At 27.9% G+C, this 27,778-nt stretch overlaps 5 protein-coding genes across 27 annotated transcripts in view; 4 read left to right on the top strand and 1 right to left on the bottom strand.

Annotated features, from left to right (window-relative positions):
- slo (calcium-activated potassium channel slo) overlaps positions 1–3,377 on the top strand; it is a 101,323-nt gene extending 97,946 nt beyond the window's left edge. For all 21 annotated transcript variants that reach the window (XM_089071771.1, XM_089071773.1, XM_089071763.1 and 18 more), the window contains one exon: positions 1–3,377. This exon is cut by the window's left edge and continues 2,805 nt beyond it. The gene's annotated coding sequence lies outside the window, so the exon portion shown is untranslated.
- An 808-nt stretch (positions 3,378–4,185) lies between these two features.
- Positions 4,186–7,179, bottom strand: LOC105428780 (uncharacterized). Of its 2 annotated transcripts, none has more exons than XM_011641272.2 (2): positions 5,988–7,178; positions 4,186–5,627 (listed from the first exon to the last, which is right to left on the bottom strand). In XM_011641272.2, the coding sequence occupies exons 1-2, from the start codon at positions 6,836–6,838 to the stop codon at positions 5,216–5,218; spliced, it is 1,263 nt and encodes a 420-aa protein (XP_011639574.1). In that variant the 5' UTR covers positions 6,839–7,178; the 3' UTR covers positions 4,186–5,215. The 2 variants fall into 2 exon arrangements, with proteins under 2 accessions (XP_011639574.1, XP_088927901.1); XM_089071775.1 differs by having other exon boundaries at positions 5,414–5,613; positions 5,988–7,179.
- A 3,092-nt stretch (positions 7,180–10,271) lies between these two features.
- On the top strand, positions 10,272–15,799 carry Lsd-1 (lipid storage droplet-1). Its single transcript, XM_089071774.1, has 8 exons — positions 10,272–10,470; positions 11,988–12,130; positions 12,328–12,513; positions 12,839–13,025; positions 13,225–13,394; positions 14,286–14,543; positions 15,012–15,110; positions 15,340–15,799. Exons 1-8 carry the CDS (start codon positions 10,287–10,289, stop codon positions 15,466–15,468), a joined length of 1,356 nt encoding a protein of 451 aa, XP_088927900.1. The 5' UTR covers positions 10,272–10,286; the 3' UTR covers positions 15,469–15,799.
- A 3,022-nt stretch (positions 15,800–18,821) lies between these two features.
- LOC105428779 (lipid storage droplets surface-binding protein 2-like) lies at positions 18,822–22,355 on the top strand. 2 transcript variants are annotated; one of them, XM_011641270.2, is made up of 4 exons: positions 18,822–18,981; positions 19,837–20,186; positions 20,324–20,537; positions 21,082–22,355. In XM_011641270.2, exons 2-4 carry the CDS (start codon positions 19,875–19,877, stop codon positions 21,363–21,365), a joined length of 810 nt encoding a protein of 269 aa, XP_011639572.1. In that variant the 5' UTR covers positions 18,822–18,981; positions 19,837–19,874; the 3' UTR covers positions 21,366–22,355. The 2 variants fall into 2 exon arrangements, with proteins under 2 accessions (XP_011639572.1, XP_011639573.1); XM_011641271.3 differs by having other exon boundaries at positions 18,826–18,981; positions 19,847–20,186.
- A 1,165-nt stretch (positions 22,356–23,520) lies between these two features.
- On the top strand, positions 23,521–27,629 carry LOC105428778 (lipid storage droplets surface-binding protein 2-like). Its single transcript, XM_011641269.3, has 4 exons — positions 23,521–23,665; positions 25,786–26,120; positions 26,423–26,672; positions 26,759–27,629. Exons 2-4 carry the CDS (start codon positions 25,791–25,793, stop codon positions 27,013–27,015), a joined length of 837 nt encoding a protein of 278 aa, XP_011639571.2. The 5' UTR covers positions 23,521–23,665; positions 25,786–25,790; the 3' UTR covers positions 27,016–27,629.
- The last annotated feature ends 149 nt before the right edge of the window (positions 27,630–27,778 follow it).

Genomic DNA, 27,778 nt, shown 5'->3' with positions numbered 1-27,778 from the left:
GTCGTCGTCGCTGCCGTCGTCGTCGTCGTCGTCGTCGCTGCCGTCGTCGTCGTCGTCGTCGTCGCTGCCGTCGTCGTCGTCGTCGTCGTCGCTGCCGTCGTCGTCGTCGTCGTCGTCGCTGCCGTCGTCGTCGTCGTCGTCGTCGCTGCCGTCGTCGTCGTCGCCGCCGCCGCCACCGCCGCCGCCGCTACCGCTGCTGTTGCTGCTGCTGCTGTTTGCAATATCCACGTGCACTGTTCACTGCCACTGCAGTTCATGTTAATATCGTTGTACATAACTTTCTATGTATAGTTCGAGTGCGTCAAAAAAGAAAAAAAAAAGAAAAAATGATAAGCAAGGCGAGGCGCGCGAGTGGACACGCACTCTGCCAAGTACAAAGGACACATAGCGTGAACATGGGCTGAGCTGCACTGACTAATCTAGATTTATTAATTTCCGATAAGTTATCATTTTGCTATAAAATCAGGCACTGATAATTGATTTTTTTCTCTGCGAACGAAGAAGAGTTTAAATGGTAAAAATCTCGATGTAACACAAATAAGAAAAATTTAATTTAATCATATTCAGTGTTGGACGATGTCGGTGCAACTAGTCCCGAAGGGTTGCTGTTCATGCAGGGTCTTTAAATCTCGCGATTCGCGCGAGACGGGTATCTCATCGTAGGCAAACATCTGTCCTCGAATTGCGTGAAGATATGTTGTGAAAACACCTCGTTGTCAGCACAAACCAAATATAGTTTTGCACCACCTGTCATGCTATTGGGATAGAAGAAATAATAATTTTTGCCGATTATTAACTCGGATTAACTTCTCAATTGTACAGTTCAGAGGAAGTGTGAATATGTGTGTGTGTGTGTGTGTGTGTGTGTGTGTGTGTGTGTGTGTGTGTGTGTGTGTGTGTGTGTGTGTGTGTGTGTGTGTGATGTGTGTGTGTGTGTGTGTGTGTGTGTTTACGCGCGTGTGTATATGTGTGTATGTATGTATATGGTTGTATGTACAGTTTAGAAATTTAGAAATTTGAATGGTGCAAAACTCTTTTTGAAGTGTGTATTTTCGTCAAATGTTTTTTTAAGTTGCAAAGTTGACGCTCTATTTTTTTATAGACTGCAGCCAGGACAAACCGTTGGAATACAACTGTAGAAATTAGAAAATTTTAAAGTTTTAATATATCAAAAATACAGAGGATAAAAATTATTTTATTAAAGAAAGATACAGAACTCTATACAATATGTACTGGAGAAAAGTGTTGTGAATTTCTTGTTAGATTCTCATATAACGGATGTAATTCCATTGGTTAGTTCAGTTGGTCTTACAAGTAGATACATTCGATTTTCTCCCACTTTCTCTTTCCTAAAATATTTTATCTATATAAGATAGCAGATATTTTTATAATCAAATCGACTGTATATTATGTACATGCGTTTATAGTACAGAACTTAGCTACAATCTCACAATGTTCAAAATATTTCAAATTTATTTGGAATGACGGAATTTAAAATTTTTCTTAAACATTAGTACATCGAAAAACACGTGATTGCAAGACACATGATTGCATTTTCAATGCGAGCTGATTCAACTTGCATGAGAAGCTGTAATCGTATAAATGGACATTGTATTTTCGCAACGATCGAATTCTATGCGTCTTTATTCGCCTTACTTCTTCTTTCCGGCCATCTTTAATCGAAATTCGAGACGACAAAATTAAAATGTTTATTTATATAATAATAAGAAGTTGAAAGAATAAGAAAGAATAAAAATTGCGACAGAAAGAAGCAAATAAAAAATATATCAATATATATTTATTTTCTTGCATTTTGCACTTTCTATTTGCTTCGAAAAAATATGAAAGAAAGTTTTTCAAAATTATGGGAAAACTTTAATAGTTATTAAAATATAAAATTTTACTAAAAAAAATTGTTTTATATAAACAAATGTTACATTTTTTAATATTAAATATTTTGAGAAATTTTTACGCATTTGTTATAAAGTAACAATATAAATTTAAATAAAATATAAAATTGAATGTTGAAATTTTTTATTCTTACAAGTTTGTTTTGTCCACGCTTGGAAGGCCTTTAATGAATGTCTCGAAGAAGTAATTAAAAAACTAAATAACAAAAAAGACGGCTAGAAAAAAGTGTAAGACAAAAACCTCGATTAATAAATGTACCAATTTTGTGTATGTGGCTTTATTCTCGAAAAATATCTATTCGCATATATATCTTTAAAAATATCTTTCTTTGAATTTAAAAATATCTTTTCTTGGCGAAGGAACATTTATCGATGACCCACGAGAATGCGAGAGAGTCCATCGCGTTTTGAGCGCCGGAAAGAGCTTCGGAAGAGCTTCGGCGACTCTGTCTCGCCTTGATGCGATTCTATATGAAAATAATACAAATTCGTGCGTTAGATTTTATGGAAGTCGTTTATCAAACGACAAAAAAAAGAAAACTCGTCGGAGCCTTGTGTAGAGTTTTAGATGATTGGTCGAAATTTGCGTCGCGCGAGATGAGCCGAATTAAAAAAATAACGAATTAAAAAAACAACGCCTAGTAATTTCATTCTGATAATATTTACATAATTATATATATTTTACATAATTTATATATATCTTGTTTTTGGAACATATAAATAATACGGGAGAATCATTTCCGTAGAATTATTATAATCTGATATTTTGAAATGCAATAATCGTATTATTTGGCAAATTTACAGATTATGCGAGAAACTTATAGCTGGCCAGTCGCGCGTCGCGAATCGCTTATGCACTCTTTTTAAGAATTAAATTACGCACCGATTCAATCGATATCATCAATGGCAATCATGTTCTCATTGCATCGGAACAAATCTGACGCATTTGTGTGTATGTGGAACGTGTGTATCTAAACGAAGTATATACTTCGAAGTATATACATATAAATATATAAATATATATATATATATATATATATATATATATATATATATATATATATAAAGCCCATGAAAAATCGAACAAAGAATCTAAAGTGGTTCAAGATATAAGTATATATATATATATATATATATATATATATGGGGATTTAAAAAAGATGTAAAAAAAAGAGAAGAGGAAATTAATGGCGCGCTGAGCGTACGCCACCTCATTGACCTCATCTAATGCTTTTTTATCTGTACATTTACAATTTGTGTACCAATGAGGAACGTTGTTTAATCATGTTGTTGATGTTATTGTTAAAGAATGAGATTCAATATTGTACATAACTATATATTCATTATAATTGATGATATAAATAATTATATACATAAAAGAGTAAATCCCCCAGAGTCTCCCTATGCCTCGCGTTTCGATATGCGGATCCACGTCACTTTGTAATAAAAAGACAAGTACTTTACAAACCTGTGTTGAGCAGGATGAAACTGTCGGCATAATAGTCGTTTTGTCGACACGTTCGTGTCATTAAAGTGCCTTGATCACATCTGATAGCACTGTTCTTTTCGAATTATTAGTTCAATATGCTGGCAGGATTATCTGTAAGCTCATGATTTATATTTGCCACGTAGTCTATAGCTATATAAGAGTTGATGTTAATGAGAAAATATTGCCGCTCAAAAGAAAGATTATTTTTAAATTTATCGCCGGCAGATGCAATATATATATATATATATATATATATATATATATATATTGATTTTTATTATTAGCAAATTGCATGTCAAGCGTTTCTTATCATCTTACATTAACTATTTAACAATTATTAGATTAACATAGATAAGAGAGAGAAAATGTTTTCATGCAAATATATACATTCTACGTTATTTTCAGGAAAAACTTTTAGAAAAGATTTTCTTGAAAAAGTGAGACCATCTATCATATATCAGGATGTGCTCTATTTAAAAGTTTTTAATAATTTCCATGATAAAGTGAAACTGTGAACTGTGTTGTGTTTTAATTAAATTTGAATTTTAAATAAAATTTTTTATTTTATTATAGTTAATTGCATATAGTTAAATTATTTTATTAATTTTGTATTTTTTAAATATTAAAAAATTTTTAATTTTAAGTTTTTATTTGACTTTTAATTTGCTAAATATATTCATTAAAATATTTTATGAAGAAAATAATAAATCAATTTTCCGTTACATCTGAAAGCAATGGGAAAGTTTAATAAAGGTAAGTATAAGATACATTCTATATTCTACATCATTTTTGTCAATAATAGTTTATTTTTATTTATTATGACAAAAATCATATATATTAGAAATATCACAGTACTAATATGTGCATCCAGTTAGTTTATATTTGAAAATCTATATGTAAATATTTACTTGCTTATCATACTATAATATTATATTAAATAATTAAATTTTTAATAATATGATTAAAATAATCAAATTATACAAGTAAGAAAAGATAGTGTGTTACTTTCATGAAGACATATTTTGCTGATTGATACAATATATTTAAAAAAATATCCGGAGTTAGATCGCAGTTAGTGTCGCCAAGTTATCACTATATGTAGAACAAATTACTGATAAATGCTATTAATAATTAGTATAACTTCACGCGCAAAAGTAAGTACTCGCGTTATGAAACAATATTAACAACTTGTTTTATGCTAGAATATTATTCTAGCAATGTGTATATTGTAATTTATGCTGTTTCATGCATAGGCAACAGTTTTTTTAATTACATTTATTTTTGTATTAATTAATAAAACATAATAAAATTAGTCTTTCTTAATAATAAATTTTATAAACTTGTATAATTAATAGGAATATTTATATTTATATTTATATTTATAAATACATTATACATTTTAAATAGATTTATTAATATTTCTTCATATGTTTTTCACCAACACCAACGTCGATAATGTTTTTCTATTTAAATACTTCTAAATTTACAATTTTATATATTTTTATAGAAATTGATGTTTAATGTTTGAAACTTAAGCAACATGATTTTATATGTGATATCATTTTTGTCACATTTGTTATAATTTATTTATTAGAATATTATTGGAAAAAAAGATTTATCGATATCTAGGCTAATCAATCTTAAAAGGCGTTTTTCTTTAATTTTTTTCTGTTTAACTTTATTTACCATTTTTTTAAATATAAAATATGCATTTTTTAATTCTAACTTTTCTTTGTTTGTAAAACTTCAACAAAAAGATGTAAATTTTATTTAAAATTTGATTATGTCTTGTAATAATGACCATTTATAATTAATATTAATGACCAATTATATAATCATACAATTCTAACAAGCCGTCTATCATGCGAGCACAGTATTTTGGTGCTTCCTTAAATTGCTCACAAAGTAATGGTGTTCTATCTTCGTATAGAATACTTTCAAGAAATTCTGGTTTCTTGGAAAAATATTTACTAGCTATATTAGGTTCCAACAACATAATCGGTGTGTTTAAGACACCATGAATTAGGCACGTAATACGTAAATCTTGAATAGATTCGATAAAATCACTCCAAGAAAAGATCTCTGAGATATTAAAACCAGCTTCATTTATTACAATCGCCATGGAATCATGGTAGATCCTGAAAAGTGTCTCACTATGTTTCTCTCGTAGCTCCCGTGTAGTCGTGAATTGAAGAAAACACAATATGTCGTGTACTGGTGGATTGTACCTCCATGTAAGAAAGGGATAAAAATAATATGATTTTATAATAAAAAATATTTTATAAAATACTATATTATAAAAATACTTTATAATAAAAACTATAATAAATCTTTGTCATAAATTTTGTTAAAACTTTCCGTAAAATTTTTGTTAAAAATATATAATTATTATGTTATATAACATCTTTAATGATCGAAAGATTTCTACTTTTATATATATTCTACTTTTATATATATTCTTTATGTAAAAATCTGAATTATAATTTTAAAAAATTATAATTAATAAAAAATTAAATTTATATTTAAAGCATTTTTATATACACTCTTACTTCTTTCGTTTTTAATTTTAAAAAAACATGTAGTTTTACCTTGCTAATTGAAAATCGATAAGACAGCATTCAACAGGTTTCTTGTCGGCATCGTACTTAAATAATATATTATTCGCCCATAGATCACCATGGCATAACACGTTCTTATGCTTTACCGACGGTGACAGTTTATCTATATGGTTCGCACACAGTTTTACAATCTTCTCCTTGAAATCACTGCGTTCATCGTCATTTAATTGAGGCAGCAAATCAATCATTGAAACGACGCCCTTTACGGCGGCGTCGAACATTGCCTTCGCTCTGTCATCCGCACACGGCCAAAGAGTCTCATGCATACAATGGGAAAATTTATCGTGTAAGGTTTTCTTGTACTGCTGTTCGAAGATGAAAGATTTTGCATGGAACTTGGCAAGCGTCTTCATTAGAATTTCGCAATGCTCGAAATCGAAAGGTATATACTTATCGATCATCGTGTAACCGTTATAAGCCATATCTTCGAGAACAATCACGTCGTTTTCAATTCCGAGGAAACATTCCGGAATACATCTCTTATCAAGATCATCCAGTATTTCCGGAAATACCGTAGTGTAGAGAGCTATTTCCTTTCTGAATAAACCGTAATCCTGAGAATAGTTGTATAGCGGGCTGCTAATCGGCGGTAGCACCTTAGTAAAGAAATTGATGCTCTTTGTCTCCAACGGTGATTTTGGACGAGCCACAGTGGCTTTTAATGTAAAATACTGGCCTATGTATCCGTTTACCTCATCTATTGGCACGATTTCGTAGTTGACTAGTGAGAAGTCATCCATCGCATCCTGTTGAAGTTTCTTGCGAACTATTTCGAAACACTGTTCATCTTGGAGAATTTTCTGTGTCTCGATTTCATGCATAGTCGATGTTCCTTTTTTCCGAAATGTCAGAATTTTTCGAATTTTTTCGAAATATCGAATAGACCTATTTTATACTTAGATACGCAATCTGCGTTCCGAGCTTTAATTTTTATGGCAAAACTAGGTATCGCGACGCTATTTATTGCGAATAAACGGGCGTTTTTAACCGGAAACATACAATAATGCCGTCGTAAAAAATGTTGATGGAAATTTATGTCCTGTTGCATATATCGATTAAGTCACGCGTTACAGTTTTATGATACTCGTGGCGAACCGCAACCGATTTTGCGTGCGCGCCGACGGCAACGTTTGCGCGAAACGAATTGCCTTATTCAGGATTAAGGTACCTTTATATATATATATATTCGCAAAGAGAATCGTTACACGTGTAAGTACCGCATGTGTATTTGTGACACGGTTATTTCCTTCTTTATTGACACTGATTGGAGCTAATATTAGATATGTTGCACATGACACGTCTTGTGCATAACGATGCAAATGGAACTGATGACTTCTTATTGACATTCTTAGTGTTGATCGATAATTGCTATGTGCACACATAGTAAAGTGTCGTTGGACAAGGGCGGCTGTACTCTGAAAGAAGTTTCTCTTATCTATTTTTTTCGTTTTCAAATTTGCACACGTCTTTATGCAAACGTCATATTTCTCAATTACTATAAAAAATAAAAAGTTTAGCAAAATAAAAAAAATCTTTAAAAAATATCAAAATCTTTAAAATTTTCCTAAAATCCTTAAAATCCCTTAAAAACACCGGCATTATACATCATTTTTTGCATCCACTATTCCTGGATCTAATCTAGAATAAGAATCTAATATCATGTTAAAAATGATACAAATAATAAATATAAACTAGTAATAAATTGTATGTTTTAAATAAATATTTCTAAATTATGATTTGTAAAACTTATTACAACTTTGGCATAAATTATATAAAAGCAGTTTTGCATACGCTACTGAAAGAGGTGTTAGATGACCCATATGTATTTTCAGTCTATTAAAATAGATACATTCATCATCCTTGCATATATGTCATGTAAGAAAAGACTCACGTGTCATATGTGAAACTAACTGCATCTCTTATATACTTCAGCGATCGTTTGTACGATATCAATCGCATTGAATTCTCAATCAAATAGAATAGATTACTTATTGCTTTTTAGTGAATTTTATTTAACTATGGTATATTTATTTTTTATTATTTATATTAAATATCCTCTTTATCATGCACGTGAAATTTATATATTAAAACATAACAAGCGCACGCTGAGAGAGAGAGAGAGAGAGAGAGAGAGAGAGAGAAAGAATGCGAGAAAAAGCCAGAAAAAAAGAAACAATAAAATGAAAAAATAAAACAAGAAAATTAATGAATAATAGAAAAGTGATAACAATTAAATTTTTCATGGTTTCTTTAAACGTGATTTAAATATAAAGTTTTTCTTATATAACACGCATTCCAAGTACAATTTTCTTCAATAAGTAATCATTATTTTAATACTATACGTTATTGCATATCATTATAAAAAGATTCATAAACTGTTTTAATATAAAAAATAGTTTAGATAAAATCTAGTTTTCTATCATTTATAATTGCTTCTTAATATTTCTGTTGATTTTATTTCCTCATTTGAATTAATAATATCAGAAATCAATGATAATACATTAAAACTTTTAATTTTACTTTATAATTTTACAAGCAATTTTACATAAGACATGCAGTAATATTTTACGCAGGACTTTAAAAGTCATGCAGAAATGCAGCGAGACAGCAGTCAGTTTCTATACACGAGCCGACGAAATAAACGCAGCTCATATTTTTATATTTCTACAACAGTTGATTAAATTTAATAAGATTTAATTGTTAATTAGTGTTTAAGTTTTATAATAAGAATGTTTTTAATATGTGTTTTATAAATTAAAATATCGCAACGCAAAGTTTAAATATCTAAATTTTGAAGTGAGAAATGTCATTATCGTCATTGTCGCCAAACAAGATGCCAGTGTGTAATTTCTACTTTTGACGCCAACAATTATTAAGTATTTTTTTTAAAATAGCAGTCTCAGTGCTCACTTTTTGACAGATTTTTGATAAACATTTTTTAAAAAATAAAGATTAATATTGATAAGTTTTACAAATTGTAAGCTTTGAAACGTTTGATATTAAAAATTAGCATCAATTTATAATTATCACTAAAATCCGATATAGTTATTGTACCTGTGTACAATTACGTCTTAAAAAATTTAAAAGAATATTTTATAAACATCTTTGCAAAAGACACCCAAATTTAAAAGATGTCTTATATCTCAATTTTGGACTTGTTGTTTGTTTTGTATAATACATATCCTAAACAACAATTGTATATCATACAATTGTACTATTGTATAATATATGCAAAATTTATTATTATCAATAACTAGTAACTAATAATTATTATATATATATATATATATATATATATATATGTTTAAGCGATTATTACACAATCTATTTTAAGGTAAGTAGGATTTAGTAAGTAAACTTAGATTAGAGACAACAATAATTTAACAATAACTAAACTAAGTAGAATCAGAACTAGCAGACAGATAAGACTAGTAGACAAGATAAGCATAAATTAGCAAAAAATAGGTCTACATTAAAACACAGTCATGGGATATTTATCCTTGTAGAGATGGAATTATAAAGTGGACTTTGCATAGCAATTAAGAGCGTCTGCCAGAGATAATTTCGAGTTTTCCATAGTTTCTTTTTGATCGATACATTTTCATAAGCAGTCTAGTGTCTTGAAGTAATAATCCGCAAGCTCCTATGTTCATCCGATCAAATTTGCCTGTATAATTCTCGTATAAATTTCGTGGAATAAACAAATATAATATATACATACGTATATAAACGTGTCTTTAAACAATATTTTAAAATAAATCAAATTGAATCGTTCCATTGAAGATAAACTCGTCGTTAATTGATACTTAAAATATTGTTGTCAGTAATGTATGTCGCAACATTTGATTGATAAGGTGGACAATAATAATTTTCAATATAGCTTGAAAGAACTGAGATCTAATACAAACGTTATACTTTTATTAGTCCTTAATTTAATCCGATAAAAAATATAATAAACATTTTCCTAGCGTTATAACTATTATTTATTACATTTATAATTCTTTTTAAAGACAAATGTATGTATTTTGAAGAGAAGAGAAATATTTCAAGCGTAAATTTCATAGCTAATAGAAATAACTTCCTTTTTAAAAAAAATTCAAGTATGAAATGAAAATTCCGACAAGCGTTCATTCGTCCGCAAATGTGACCCATTGTTGCGCGTAAAGTCTCTTTCCAATTCCCGAGAAACGAGCAAGAAGCTAGGAAAAGATTTTTATTCGTGCGTCATTACGTCCGCCGTATATAATCGATGTGTCATAGGTCAAACCGATGAGATACCGTCGAAGATTTGCAGTCTTCGATGTGCAGTCAACGGTGCGTTCTTCAGACGAAACGCCGAGTTTTCTGCCGTCTCAGCCGACCGCTGGGTTCGAGCGCGATTGGCCTCGTTATACGGCATTCATAAAAAACCAGCAGGTAGCATTTCGCCGTATCAGCTTGCCTTTGTTCTCAGGTAAGAGTCCTCGATGCGTAACTGCCGACTCCCACATCGGCCAATCTCCACGTCGAATCTATTCCGGATTCGTATCAGAGCGTGCATATTTATATTTGCACAATCATATCAAGCGTGTGCGTGTGTCCAAATACGATTGTACGGCTGATACTAGATTACACGGTTGAACCGGGAGCGAAGTTAAAAAGAAGAAGGGGCAATGCGATCTGTGTACAATTACAAAATCAGCAATAATTGAAGTGCGAGAAAGAGGCGGAAAGAAAGAAAGAAAGAGCGAGAGATAAAAAAATAAAATCAAAGTAACCTCTGATTTAACTTCTTGCGTCTAGATAATATTTTAGCTCGTAAATAATTAGTCGCGCGACATCGTATCGGATTAGAATTTAATTTTCGGGTCTTTAAACGAGATATGTCGATGCAAGGGCAAAAAGTAGCAGATGAAGTCTCAACAAGTCTGACAATGCAGACGCGATGCTGCTGGATACATGAAGAAAGTTCGACCTCTGCGAGAAAGTATCCATCCGCCGGCGTAATCACTCACTCTCAAAGAGATTTCACCTTCTTAGGAGGGAGTTACCTTCTTAGCCCAATTGTCACTCTCAAGATTATAGTAAATTGCAGGTGAAAGTTCTATTGAGAGTTCCAACAGAGTCATCATTCCGACATGTTTAATGAGTTTCTTTTTTCATTTTATAGTCATGAATCCCTTTAATTTAATGTTCTCTCCGGTTGAGAAAAGGTTACTTGATGCTCACAATGGAAATGTATACAGCCTCGACATTAACCACAAAGCAAAATCTCTACCACTGTCCCCTTCTGGTATGACCTCCCTTATCGATTCACCGAGCGAATGCTGAACAAGTCGTTGCTTTCTTTTGAGTGACATATGGCGTCATTTACATTTAATGAAGAAAACACGTGTTTTTTTACGGACTGCTGTTTTAGCGATAATTTATATATTATTGATCGCAATGCCATTTGTCTGTATATATGAGATTTTGCTTTCTTGAATTAACAAGGAGAAAAAAGAGAGAGATTGTTTCACTAAATCTCTCTCTTACATATTCTTCCCCCTCCCCCCTCTCTCTCTCTCTTACAACACGTGGATTATTTTACATAATAGTAAAAAAATATATATATTTGTGTATATATATGTGCGTGTATGTAATTGCTTGCATCAAACACTGCATAATAGCATGATTAAAAAAAAATATATTGCAAAAAATCAGGATATAGCTATCATCTCAAGAAGTTGAATAATATGAAAATTAATTTAATGTTAATAATATTATAAAAGGTTTTTTTTATATGCAGCTATTTCCATATACTTATTAATTTTAGTTTACACATTACAAAAAATGTATAAATACCAATTAAAGCAATTTTTTATAAAAATGAATATGTATGATTCGAATAATGATGAGCAATTAAAAATGTTTGATTTTTATAAAAAAAAAAAAACACTTGATACAGATTCATTGAACATTAATAGCCTTAATTACAATCGTTTATTATAGCGACTACTCTCCATATGGCGCGAGCAAATGTGAAAAGGCGGCATTCGGATTTGCCGCATTTTGAATCTGTGGCTAGAATATCGAGTCTTCCCATTGTGGAAAGCGGTATACATATCGCTGGTAATGTGTATAGAAAAATAAAGGTATGATTATAAATTGTAATGTACATGACGTAAATGTTTGCACATTACATCATTATAAAACTGATCATTTTCATCAACATTCAAATTAAATGCGACAGCCGCAGAAATTTTCTTTAATAAAAAATATAATTGCAAATAATATGCTAATAATATGAAATGAAACTTTATTTTAGTTTAATTATAATTTAACTGTTTAGCGTTCAAATTCTTTAATGAACTGGAGTTTGGATACGGCGGAACAATCATTAGCGATTGCAACGGCAACGGCAAGACCTGCCATTTTCGCACTTAATGGACCAATTACGACAATCGATCAATTACTGTGCAAAGGTATCGACATCGTTGAGCAAAGAGTGCCGGCAGTGCATCTTCCCCCTCATGTTGTAAGTTTATAAATTTTTGAATAAGACAATATTATATATCAAATTTATGAAAATATATATAAATATATAACAAATTTACATTTTATGTATATAATTACATGTACATATATTATTATACTTGATTATTATATTATCACATGTATACACATACGTAATTATAACAACATTTATTTACTTTTATTTAATAATAAGTAAAACTTGAACAAAAAGATGGCTAGTCATGATGGCTAGTCGAAATAATTATCCGTTTCATGTAAATTTAATAATCTTGATTGAATTATTGCGTGCAAGTTATTACAGTCTTATTTCATGTTTCACACTCAAGATATATTTGAACACGCGAGAGTATGTAAATAAGAAAATTGTGAAGCCAGTTCTAATGCGTGCCGGAAGTGTCAAGCAAATCGGTAGTCAAGCTGCCAACGCCGCCGCTGATAGACTGGACGGTGCGCTGACAGTTGCGGACAAGTACGTGGATCGTTATTTGCCGGGAGATCCAACTGACAAAGAAGGTAATAATACCATAAAAGAAAATATCTAATAAATTTTTAAAATTTTATAAAATTCCACGTTAATATGGATTACATTTATTTTATACTGTTGTACTTGTTCATATTACATAGAATCGAATAGTGCATAACGATAGCGGCCTATGGCCTATGTGACATTAATGAGCAATAAATATCATGTGCTTGACAATTCGTGTTTCAGAGGCCAACCCTGTTGAATCTGTAAGCAAAACGACACGTACAATCAAGCACGGCGCAAGATTCTCGCGAAAATTGCAAAAGAGATTGACGCGACGCACTTTGGTCGAAGCGCGTGCGCTGAAACAGCAAGGAACTGAATGCATTCACGTTCTTCTATACATCGTGGAATTGGTAAGTCAATATTCAATCAGTTTATTAGTTATAGTTAACTGTTTATATATAGCTAAATTATATAAAAAATTTCAAAAAGGGAAATTCAGGTGTATTTCAGATTGTTTGTAATCTTCATTATGTCACATTATATCGCAAAATTAATTTAGTTTTTCATACCTACATTATATGTATATATATATATATATATATATATATATATATATGTATATACATATATGTATATACATACATAATATCTAGATACATTTTCATTCTTCAACAATTATTTTAATGACGTATCTGCTGAATAAGAAGATATTTATGCAGAATAATCGCTGACGCAAAAAAAATATTGCCATTATAATTATGAAGTGCTGAATAAATAAGACAGCTTACATACTGTGCTCGAAAAAATAACTGTAAAAACATTTATACGATACGCCACTTAATGTTTTTAAAAAAACAATGTTTGCATGTATATTTTCCTATAATGCAATATTTAAAAATTCCAAATAATTAAATTAATAGAGATTACAATTACATACGGACTATACAAATTTATATTTTTCAACAAAATAAAAAAAGTACATTCAAACAATAATTAGATCTTTTTATCTTCTTGAAATCTAAAAGTGATTTTCCAAATATAAAATTGATAAGATAATTTCGATAAGTTCAAAAATAGCTTTGTGATCGATATCACGACAATATTTCGTGATCTCTGTATGATAAATATTTACACTTATCGAAGAAACGTGATTTGAGTTAACACTCGACATAAATATTTGTTGCGTGATCATCGAGCGTTCTCGTGATCTCCGTTTGATACTTATTTTAGTATTATTTATTGTATAAGATGTGTATATAAATGCAAGTACACAAACATCGATCTTTTTCATATGTGCACAGATAGCCACGGATCCAAAATTGGCATTGCAAAAAGCCAAGGAATTATGGAACTCATTGAGTCTACCCGAGCCTGAAAATCAGGCACGTCCAGATACGCTTGAACAGCTTCTTGTGCTTTTGACGCGCGAATCTGCACGATGTATAGTGCATTTGGTGAATGGCACAGCGGCATTGGCGGCTAAAACTCCACGACGTTTAAGTCATCTATTCATCCGGCTTTCTCATCAATTACTTGCCGTCGTGGATGCTTCATTACAGGTATATATATATATATATATATATATATATATATATATATATATAAAATGTGCGAATTTACACACACACACACACACACACACACACACACACACACACACACACACACACACACACACACACACACACACATCAATTTCACTGATCAGACTTTAATTAATGTTTTTATATAATGTAATACTAAGAGAGTAATATTTTATTTTTATTAGTATAGAAATCGTAAACAAATATTTTCTTTCAATCGCATATGCTGATCATATAAATATTTTTTTTTAATCGCAATATGCTGAATATTTTTTTAATTTAAATGCTCCTGCGTGATTTTTTAAGGAATAAATACAAGTATTATTTTTAACTTCAAGCAATACTTTACTTTTACTTTTAAAAAATATAACTTAATGCATTTAAATTTTATTATATTATTATGCTTATTTTAATTGGCTTTATATCGTGTATATTATTTTCCAGCTGACACTACTTATAGGTAAAAACAATGTAATAAAAGAACAAATATCTGTCATACGATCTGGTATTGAAAGGCTGAGTTCGACCACGAATCAAATTTTGGTAAGTCATACATAATTACTCGAAATTATTAATACATTATTCAAAAATAAACAAAAGAAGAAGTATGAAAATTTTATGTTATTATATATAAAACTTTTATTTTTTATCACTTTCCTTTACACATTACATTAGCAAATTAACAAAATTATATCAAAATGTGTTCTTTCAACTACATAATTTTCTCTTACGTGTTGTTACAACATATTCATATGGAAAATTGTTTTTGTAGGAAAAATTTGCTGCATTTTTGGCTGGTCGTCCCAGCCATCAGAAGGTATCACACATGCGAAACCGTGAGCAGAATCACAACAACCACATGTCGGCGACTTCCAATCCTCCAATAAACGGTATTGAGTAACGAGCAAGTCTGAAAACTGCTACGTGCGGGTTTCTTTCCCCTTCTGGTATGGATTTCAATTACAAGGTCAAAGACACGAGGATAGAAATCACGCCGAGTCGCCACTCATTGATTAGCATAACGTTTCATCGACCGTAATTACATCATTATTTTTTACGATCTTGTTTTTGTGAAATGATAATAATTACAGGATTATATTTTATCATTGGTACAATGTACTCGTGCCATACTCATTTTGTGCTTCTGAACTTAGCCATTAGTCAAAACAATTGCTTTTGCAGTAATTAAGTGTAAGTAAAGAAATAAAGAACCGTCTTAGTTTTAATACGAAGTCAAATTTATCTTTTTCCTCGTGTTTACCCTTTTGAACACTTATTAATGATACATAATAATAATATATGTACTGGATAAATAAAGAAAAATTTAATTAAGTAATTATACTATTGAAAACTCTTAAAAAAATGATATCTTTTTATAACTTAATTAACTTAATTTCTGCATTTTTATTCGTTATTGTATAAGTACTCTTTATTTTTTAATTTCATGTCATAAATGTGGAAAAAGTATATTGTTAAATTATAGTTTACATATTATAATTTAAATCGAATCGATTACATATTGTGCGTTTAAAACGTTAAATTATGGACACCCAGAATGAAGTGATTGCAAGACGTTACTAACATCCAGCCTCTCTCTTCAGATTTCCTTCAATAGTGAAAGTGGAGAAATCTTAGGTAGTTATAAAATTTTTATCTTAAGATAGAATACTATCTTTTTATATTCTTCAAGCGCATTCCAATGCAAACTTTCAATGTATATTGATATATAATATACCAATTGGTTTTTTAATTATATTGATATACTGAAAATAATATCATAATATACATTAATCTTGAAAAGTAATATATATTATTATGTTTTTACATGAAATGTTATGAATAACTTCAAATAAATGGTTCTGCATATAATATTATAAAATACTAATAAATAATAATGTATTCTTATATAATATATAACATATAAATATATGATTACATTATAACATAATAACAATGTGTTTGTATATAAATATTATTATATTTAAATAGTAGTTATAGTCTTTATAATATCCTTTAATTGATAATCAAGAACTTTTTTGCGAACTTTTATAAACATGTACGTTTTATAAAAACATTTAATTACATTTGTTTTAAAATTTTCATACAAAATGTTATATAAATTTAGTAAAAAATGTCTATACATAATGCTAACAATATATTCTTATACACTTTTTAAATAATTTATACATATTAATATTCCAAACTGTAATTGCATATACAATATTATATGTACTTATATATACAAATTAGAATTATTAGAAGTATTATATATACAAATTAGAAAATGACGAACAATTTAAGTTAAGTAAGCAAAACCTATCGTATTCATTTAATTTGTTCATGTGGTATTTTGTACTACATGATAAAAGCTTATCTATAAATAGCTGTCTAGATGGAAAAATATTTGTTATGTATATATGTCTGTGGACTCTGGAATTTAATCGAACAGAAATAAAAATAACTTCAATTCGCTTTTTATGAAATATCATGATAATTTTATAGTTTAACCTTGAACTGCTTATTCAGATAAATTTTGATCATAGTTCAATATCAAAGTTCATTATTTTTAATTGTTGCGTGATTATTTTTTTATATTAAATTGTAATAATTTAAGAACATTAGAACATAATAACAAATATTTAACTATCATCCACTATATATATATATATATATATATATATATATATATATATATATATATATGTGTATATGTATATATGTATATATATATATATATATATATATATATATATATATATATATATATATAATTCTAAAATTTCCAATATGATAATTATTTATCATTATTATAAAAAATTATAAAATAACAAAAGAGAAAAGAAAATTGCAAATATCTTATATATATAAATTATACAATATAAGTTTCTATATTCTATAAGCTATATAAGTTTCGTTTTAACCCCTAAATTTTCATTTTTGGTTATTCTTAGTTTTATTCTTGATTATTCTTTAGTTATTCTTAATTAATATCCTTTAATAAGAAGCTTGAATTAAAGTTTTAAATAGTATTGAAATAATCTTTTAACAAAAATATTAATAAAATTAATTTTGTTTATTAATACGAATAAAGATTTTTTATTATGTGTGTATGATTTATTAAAATTATATCAATAATAAAACAAATTAGAATTTCCTAAGCAAATAATTAATTTCAATATTTATTTTTTTAAAAGAAATCTTTTGAGTAGCAAAATTTAGGTCAAGATATTTTTAACAAACCCTGGATGTATACGGATTCTTCCAATAATTTTAAAGTCATTTCTATATGGCTATGTGATAGTCGCATCAGCAATGATAACACAGGTTGAATTATCTATTTGACGATGTAAATGACTCGGACTTTGTACTATGGGTACATGAGTGATTATGGAAAAGAACAGAGAGGAACCTCGTCCCCTTTTCATCTAACAACATTGTGCGAGAAATAAGTTGTATAAGAAAATTTTTTTGCTTAATAAAAAAGGAAAAAAGATATGGAAGAACAGCAAGAAAAAGTTATAAAATTTTCTCCATTACAACTGTTATTTCGTCATTTTGTAGATTTAGAAGCAAACAAAAATTATTTCATGCCTTTTTTAATTGTAATTTATATATAAACTTTAATTAAAAAGTATATTTTTTCTATAAATATATATATATATATATATATATATATATATATATATATATATCTTATATTTTTTACGTTATATTTATTTAAATTAATTGTATAGACCAATATATCTGAAAATAAAAATAAAACCTTTACTCTGGCTTTTAATGGTTCATACATTATTCTATGGGATTGACCTTCGCGTGTTACGCATTCTACTTCTTTTGAAAAGAGTGATGTACTATATAATCATGATCGAACGATATAATCGCATAAAATGCGTTAAAAAGTTGGTGTTAAAAACAAATGTTGTACATATAATAGATAATTAAAAGATTTTTATTTAAAAGGAATTTCCGAAGAAATGCTTACATACCAAAAAAGTATTTTTATTATTTTTGTATCTATAAATCTGTGTAATAATAAAAATTTCGAAATAATAAAAAAGATATATAAAAGTAATAAAAAAGATTACATAAATATACTATAAAAAATCCAATTTTCTAATTTTTATTAGATAAAATGCCGTTTGCTTACGAGATGAGTCACAGGTACCTGAACTAAGGATCTGACCGTAAAGATGTTCTCACATCTGAAAGCCAAAGTTAACAGATGTCGTACTTCGTTCAGTCCACAGTATTGGCTTATTCAAACTGCGTTCACTGCGCAGGCGATTCTCCATGTTATAAGTGTTCAACATGCGTGACTGAAGTCAGCATTCGTGCCGAGGTATCAGACGCGTTCGTGAGCCACGCCAGCGAAGAACTGCTTATTAATTGGCGTAATAGTTAATTTGAAATCGTGAGTACCATTTTTCAATAAAATAATAAATTTTAATCTTTTGCTTATTAAAATTTTATTACCGCTGATGCAAGATAGACCTCTATTCTACGGTAAATTGTCAGAATTAAAGACATTTTTTTTTTAAATTTACATCTGCAAAAACAGAGATTTCGCGATATTTTATTGTTGTTATATAAACTTTTATATTACTGAGAATGAAACATTTACATTATTATAGCACGTCATATAAAACTGTCATCATACTTTCCTAATAAACTATTTATCAATTTTTAATTGCAAAAATTCGTATACTTCATCGAAAATTTAATCGTTTCTTATTTCATTTTTAATTTTAAATATGATAAATTGTGTATTAAAAATGTTTAAGCAATATTACGTGATGAAAATAATTAAGTAATTCAACAATTCAAATTATCAGATATTCTACCGATTTCTCAAGGACGTTGCCGAATTTGAAAATATTATGTTACCAGTACTCTGAAAGCATACCTTGATGTTTATATCTTTATTTATCATGAAAGGCGAGTCCGAAGTTTCCTTTCAGAGTTTATTTCAACTCTACAAATATGACTTATCACGTTTTTGCAAAATGTTTTAAAATATATCGATTATTTAATATTATATAAAATGCAAAAGAAAGAATTTATTATTAAATAAATTAGTGAAAAAATTTAAAATATTTATTTTTAATAATAATTTAAACATATCCATTTTGTCCTTAAGAATAGTTTACGCCAAAACTGACTTATCATGTTATTCTTTATACATGTAATTAAATATATTTTTAATAAAATGTTTCTTTAAAATTTATTTAATAAATCAGTAAATTATTAGTGTAAAAACCTTGGACAGGCATTTTTAGTGTACCACTGTGTGATAAATTCGGAAACATGGCGACAGAAGTGGCGCATCTTCCTCATCTGAAGGTCTTTGATCGCGTAATGGAATTACCCATCGTTGAATTGGCGCTCGTCAAATCAGCAGAAACATATTCCAGGGTGAAGAGTTCAAATCAACTGGTGTATTGGGCTCTCTCTACCGCCGAGTCCTCTCTAAGCACTGCAACGAACAAAGCGATGCCCATCGCCGTACCCATTGCGAAAAGATTGGAAAGTCCTATCAATTTCGTCGATCACACATTATGTCTTGGTCTCGATAAAATTGAAGAGAAAGTGCCGTTGGTGAAGGAAAAACCCGCACAGGTTTGACATAGATGTCTTATTATTATATAATTACAATCAATAAATATAGTTTATATATTTTTTAAATATCATTAGATAAAAGTAAAAAAAGTAAATAATTATTATATAATTAACATATATTTGATATATTTCTTTAGATTTTAGAAAAAGCAGTATCAAGTATTTCGCATGTAAACGATTTGATTATCGGACAAGCGACGAATTTGCGAGACATCAGCTGGAATACGGCCAATCATATACTCGATACACACTATGGCAATGTTGCTGTGAGAGGTATTGATAACACGGCTGTTATCGTTGATAAACTCATTGACAGATATTTCCCCGCAACAGAAAAAGAAAAACCGACATGTAAGACATACATTTTTTATTTCCTAGTATTTTATTAAAGTCATTAAAATTTAAACCATCAATATGATTAAAATTTATCTAGATTATTTTGAATAATGCAAAAGTACATACAAATTAATTTAATTCTTTATTTTTTAAAATATTAAAAGTATTGTAAGTAAAAGTAACAGTGTAATGAAAGTCGGCAGTATTATGAGTAACGAGAAAGTTAGTGAAAGTCGCTAACAATAAGAGTTTACAACCATTGAAATTACAGTACTAAATCTTTGCTTCTATTATTATGAAAATTTTATTTTTTAATATTTTAAATATTTTTTGCTTTTATACAAATTTCATAATCAAAATTTTTTCTAATCTAATTTGGAACAAGCGTATTTATTGCTAAAATGCAATGTAACTAATTTAATTGATATGATTGACTTAAAATGATTTAATTTCTTTTTTTTTTTAATATATAATATAAATCTTTTTTTATCCTTAATTTTTTATTTTTAAATGTGTTATTTTTAATCATACATTTTTAATCATACATTTTTTAACACAGATATTAGCAAAGCTGAAGAAGACAGATTACTACATACTTTACAAACTGTTGGTCATCTCTCCAATAAAGCTGCTCGACGTGTATATTTAAATATAATACATCATCTGAGCTCCATCAAAAAGGACGGTTTAACAACCTACGTCAGCAATTTAGTCGAGTTCCTTCGATTAACAAAATTCCTTTCCACAGTCAACGAAAAATCACACATTAATGGGGAGAAAAAAGAAGAAATACAAGAAACAAGAAAAGAAGAAATACAAGATGAAAAAGAGAAGAGCGAATAAAATCCTCCTAATCATTCTAATTCTTTTTGAAAGTTCTCCGTGTATGGTTATTTAAATCATTATGCAAGGAATATCGTTTGCATTTATCATTGAAAACAGCATTTATATTTATAATAATTGTGAATAAAATAGCTATGCAGTGACTTCGTAAACTCGTTAACAATCTCGAATTAACTCGAATTAACAACTCGAATTAACTATCGCATATTAATACTTTCGCGACCGCGAAAACAATCGACACGCGAAAATACACTACGTCAATGAATCGCTAAACATTTCTTTATATTGTTCGTTAAATACAAAATATGAAAAAAATATAATTGTAAGAGCGAGATATAAAAATGTGTATAGATAAGTTTTATATTTATATATTTTGTATAATTCATGAATATGAAAATATTATAAGATAATATAAAGTACGAATGCAATAAATTTCAAAGATTCTTTAAAAAATTCGAATTAAAATAAAGCAAATTGAAAGTAATAATCTATAAACATAATAATTATTAAAATTTCATATACTAAAAAATGTATATGTATATTTTTTTACTTAATGCACTTATTCAGAAATTTCAATGGAATACTTAGCAAATATAAAGTTTCAGATAATTATTGGATCTCAATATTATGTATAAATATGATTCTGTATGTTATACATTTTTATAATTGTATATAATATATACTATGCTATATGTTATGCTAAACGCATATGTTAGGTTATACATTTATAAAAAAAATACTCCGTAGATTCGGAGCATTATGTTGAGGTCCATTATACTACACAATTTTCTTTTAATTATTGTGTAAAAAATTTTCACACATATACTTGTTGACATAATAGCATTTTTCCCATTTTATTCAAATATTGATATGCATTTTGTATACTAAATAAATATGTTACAAATTAATATTAAGCGATTAAAATGTATATTTTGTACATGTAATTATCTATGTCATTAATCTAATAAAGCTTTTATAAAAATAAAATAATTTGTTATATTATATAATAATAAAGTATCTATTCGCGTTATTAAATTTTGGAAGTATTTAATCTTAGAAATTCCATAGAAACATTTAATTTTTTTGCTTTTTAACTTTGTTAATGTTTATTCATTAAAGATATAATATTCGTAAAAATTTAAAATTTATTTTCACTTGTGTGAATTATTTAGAACAATATGACTAAACAATAAAATTTATTAAAGAATATTTTGTTTATAATTTATTATAAGATTGTTCTTTTATAGCAATAAATAATTATGATGATTTATAATTTTTTTCTTTGAATAATTCTTTGAAATAATTATAACTTCTCATACTTCTTGATTACATATTATGGTAAACTTTTTAATGAAGATTATTAACAAAATGAATCAATAGAGAGGAGAGATGTTTGTGATGTCTGAGTAGATGTCTGACGTAGATGTCTGAAAGAGATTTAAAAAGTTGCGTCAGATTCATTAAGCGTCGTCATTCTTTCCAATCATCATTCTTCGTAGGGTCAACTTCGTGGACTAGTCATTCGCTTTCCACGTGTATTTATAGCAAGAGACAAGTGATCGCCACGTCATAGCTGTGTGAGATGTCTCTTTTTCACACTGCGCAGAAGCAGTAATGAACCCATAGACGTATATATGTTGAGTGGAACCCAGATGTAAAGGTGCGTCATCATGCAAATATGATATGATGAAACCAGAATTATACGATGTAATGACATATCATATAAAATTCAAAATAGTTTAAAAATATAAGATGAAAATTACATTATCCAAATAAAAATATTATTTAAAACTTAAATGTTAATTATATAGTAATTGCTTTGGTTATCTCACTAGACATATACAATGTTTGACAAACATGGAATGACAAGTAGTGGAAAAAAATACAAGAAATAATTTAAGAAGTTTCCAAATTTAATGTATAAATTATTAAAAAATATATAAAAAAGTATATAAACAGTCGAAAAATTATCAATTTTTTTTATAAGAACTTTATATTAAAATCAAATAATTTTATTTTACAATAATATTTATTTATGTCATCTTCTTTTATTTCTTGTAAACATAGTAAAATTTCTCTTTGTAAACAAAACTTTACAAACAGAAGTAAAATAATTTCTATTTCTATTTTCCTCTTAAGGAAGACATTAGACGTTACTGTTCCGGTCTCCCCACTTAATAGTATTTTATGGATATTTACCGGTTTTCACCCAGTATAACGACAGTCTTACTCGGCATTTCGTGTAAATCAGTGATACGCAATTAAATATTATATTTTCCTCAGCAAGTCATCTATTAAATGTAAGTACATATAGAAAAGTACATAAGATAGAGTACATAAAATAGAAAAGAATAAATTTGTGAATATTAATTTTTAAATTTGTTTTAAAAAATACATTTATAGATCAAATAAATTTTTGTAAAATACTCCATATTACAAAAAATATAGTTAATATTATGCGTTATCTTTTATTTTATCATCTTCATTATTTTATCTTATCTTCATTATTTTATTTTATCATCTTCTAATATAATTGTTACTAGAAATAAAATGGAAACTTTATATTAATTAATTTAAGGTATCAGCGATTATAATTGTAATTAACAATAATTGTAATTAACTGATTTTTATTACATTTTAATTACATATTCAGTAAATAATTAATGTATAATCATATATATAATAATTTCATGCATATATATAATAATTTCAACTCACACATTTTCTAATAATTTATTTGTGTAATATTGATACGATATGATTGTACAGTTTCATTTTGAAAGCATGTTATAACTTGACGTTATAATTTGACTTACACCAAGGTGAACATTTCATAAACATCAATAACCTTTTCTTACAAAAAGAAAAGTTTGCGTTATAGATTGTATACATATAAAGTTATCATTCTGATCATCACAATATATTGCAGAAAAACTGTACTACATATCTGAAACAATTAAACTAAATGATAATTGAATACAATCTTTTAAATAAAATTGCATATTACGCTAATAGTTCTATGAATATAAAATATATAAATAAATAATAAAATTAACAAGTTAATTTATTAAATTAATTTTTCATCAAATTAATAAAATTTAGATGTAAGTTAGATGTAAAGTTATATAATAAAATTTCTTTATAGAAATAAATATTAATATTTATTTAGATATTAAAATTTAAAAAAAATTGAGACGCAAAAGAGAATATATAAAATACAAAGAAAACATTATTTTTAAATTATAATATGTTATTCACGTTTCAGATAATAGTGATATCTAAAATAAAACGAAATTTCAAATTATTACTTTGTCGTTTGTTGTAGCGGATGAATCATGTATTACGCGCATAATCTCATGATCAGTTGAGTACAATAGTTCGTGTAACAAAAAGTAGAATATTCGATTTTGTTTTACATTTTACATTTACTTTTCAACACTGTTTTGCACATGCACATCAATAAATGTATGATAAATTAAATTAAAAATTTATATTATTTAATTTTTATAATTGTTTATAATATGTATTGTAATAATTTCATACACCAGTTATATCTTCCTTCTTCTTTTTTTTTAATTTGCCGATCGCATGTATGTAGATGCATTAAGACGTTAGGAAAATGATGGAGAGAAAATTAGATCATTAAATATAGATTATGGTATCAAAGTACGCGTCTGGCTTTAACAGAATTAGATAACAAGATAAATAACGAGCTTGATTCACCAGCGAAGGTACAAAGATCTGTACGAGAAATACTCGCCGCATCATACATATTTATCTTTAAAGTACACGAGTGCACACTTGAACGTGACGCACTTAATTATCGTCGTAGCTATTTATGCAAATTAACAAAAAGTCTAGCATATCACTCAGAATTACCATGAATCTAATCCACATATATCGCTGGCCACCATTAATATAATTTTGTTATATATTACATCTAGGTAGCAAGCTAACATTATTAATTTATCATCATTTGGATGACACGTCATTTTTTATGATAAATAGTGTCAAATTGCTATCTGGATATTTTTATTTGTGTCATAATTAATTGTTACCGTAATTATTACCAAATTGTTGTTATTTATCAGAAAAATGGCATAAATCAAATTTTAAGATTTTTATTATTGCAATTTTAATTTTTATAAGATATATTTACTTATATAAATTAATATAAAAAATTATAAATTAAAATACATTTTTAGATTTATTTTAATTATAAATAAATACACAATCTTTAAAGCTATTTGTATTTATATATTTACTAAAATATATATATATATATAAATATAAATATTTATATATTTACTAAAATACATTTTAATATAATATATACTCTCCACAAAAAATTTTTAAATTTGATATATGTCATTTTTAAAATAAGAACAATCTGAATGCCAACTTTAAATTTACTTTGCAGAAAGAATGGCGGACGCAAATAAAGCAACTCCAAATTCTGCAAGTGCTCCTCGTCTCGAGGTATTAGACCGGGTAAAAAATATTCCAGTGGTCCATTCGGCGATCGAGAAGACAGGATCCACATATTCGTACGTTAAAGATTCTCATCATTTAGTAAATTGGGCGCTAAGCTATGCCGAAGCAGGATTGCATTATGCTACCGCGACAGCTGCACCACTTGCTGCTCCCTTGGCCAAGAAATTCGAAGGACAGATCAATGCCGTCGATCAGAAGTTATGCGAAGGATTGAACCTAGTCGAACAAAAAGTTCCGATTGTGAAGAAACCACCTCAGCAGGTAACGCCGAAAGAAACTTGACCTTTTCTTTTCTCCTCAAACAGCGCATTTAATAATTGTACAAAATTTAAGGTTATTTAAAAATGCAGAAAAATTTCTTTTTTCCAGTACTCATTTAAAAATAAAGTAATTAAAGTTTAATTTTATTTTCTTCCCTTTTTAAAAATGTTAATAAAATAAAAATCTAACATAAATAAATAGATAACAGAATTAAATAATTTATTTATCAAAGTAACTTAATTTCTTTACTATTTATTCAATTGTACGTGAAATTGATGAAAATAAATTTTTAACATTGGCAGATATACGATGCTGCTAAGGCGGTTATGAATAGTTCCTTGCAACCGACCATCGAGAAACTCAATATGGCAAAGGAGTCAGCTACGCAACAAGCAAATACATTCAAGGAAATCAGCATAACTAAAGCAAACGAACTTCTAAACACACAATATGGTAATATGGCTGTTCAAGGCGTTGACAATACTAACGCACTCATCAATCGTTTGTTGGATTATTACTTTCCGGCAGTAGAGGGAGAACAGAATGAGCCAAGTATATTTTTTGGAAATTTTACAAATTTTTGCATTATATTTATTATCCAATTAATATTGTTTTAATAATAATGATAATTATTACAGGTCCCATTTCTGCGGATGAGAACAAAGTTCTTCATGCGGTACAAACGATCGGCCAATTATCAACAAAAACTGCTAATCGTGTCTACCATTCAGTTGCTGCGCAGTTAAAGACAGTAAAGAAAGAAGACATAGCAATGTATATATCAAGTGTGGTATCTATTCTTCATCTTGCGCAATTCTTGAATACTGAACAGAAACAGGCAGATAATAGCCAGGCAAATAGTTCAACGGAAAGTAAAGACGAGGAAAAGAAGTAAACAGATAGTTCGAGGGCACTTTATTTATCCATGCATTCAATTAGATACGTAATTTAACTAATTTGTTACACATTTCAAATTTCCAAGAAATTTAAAAAAAATACGAAGTTAAATTAAAGCCCTATAAAAATTTTTACACAAAATTAAATATATATATATATATAAATTTAAATATATTTTAATAGTTTTCTTAACGAAAATATTCTATTTAAAATATAAAAAAAATGTTGAATATTTTCAATTCAGACAATTTTGAAATTTGTTATTTATCAAATGCATTTCTATACATTTATGTTTAATATTATATAAAAATCATGTAAATTATCATCTTGTGTAGCTGTTAATAGCCATAAGCTATAATTTTAATAATATTTTCTACTTACACGACAAAATTTATAAAAAAATTATAAAATTTTATTGATTTTTATAATTGCAAAAAAAAACAAAATTTGTATCCACCGATGCACATTATTTAATATAATACATAAACGTGTTTTAAACACTACAAAGCATATCATGTTAAAGGACTGCTGCAAATGTCAAAAATAAATGCAAATATATATTTTGTAAAAAATATTGTATAAAAGAACATTAGAATATAATTTTAAAGAAAATGCTATTTATATTATTATTTATCCTAATTTTAGAAGTAAGAATTAAGTTTAATTTAATTTTGGAAAAATGGGTTGTTAAATTTCTAAAATAAGATTTTAATTGACTTAATCAACTTTAATAAAATTAAAGAAAATGTAGAAAAGAGAAT

Source organism: Pogonomyrmex barbatus, unplaced genomic scaffold, assembly GCF_055798465.1.
Source record: "Pogonomyrmex barbatus isolate J1 unplaced genomic scaffold, ASM5579846v1 scaffold12, whole genome shotgun sequence".
In the NCBI taxonomy this organism is placed as follows: domain Eukaryota; kingdom Metazoa; phylum Arthropoda; class Insecta; order Hymenoptera; family Formicidae; genus Pogonomyrmex; species Pogonomyrmex barbatus.
The sequence above is the reverse complement of the archived record's forward strand: the minus strand, read 5'-3'. Positions and strand labels throughout refer to the sequence as shown.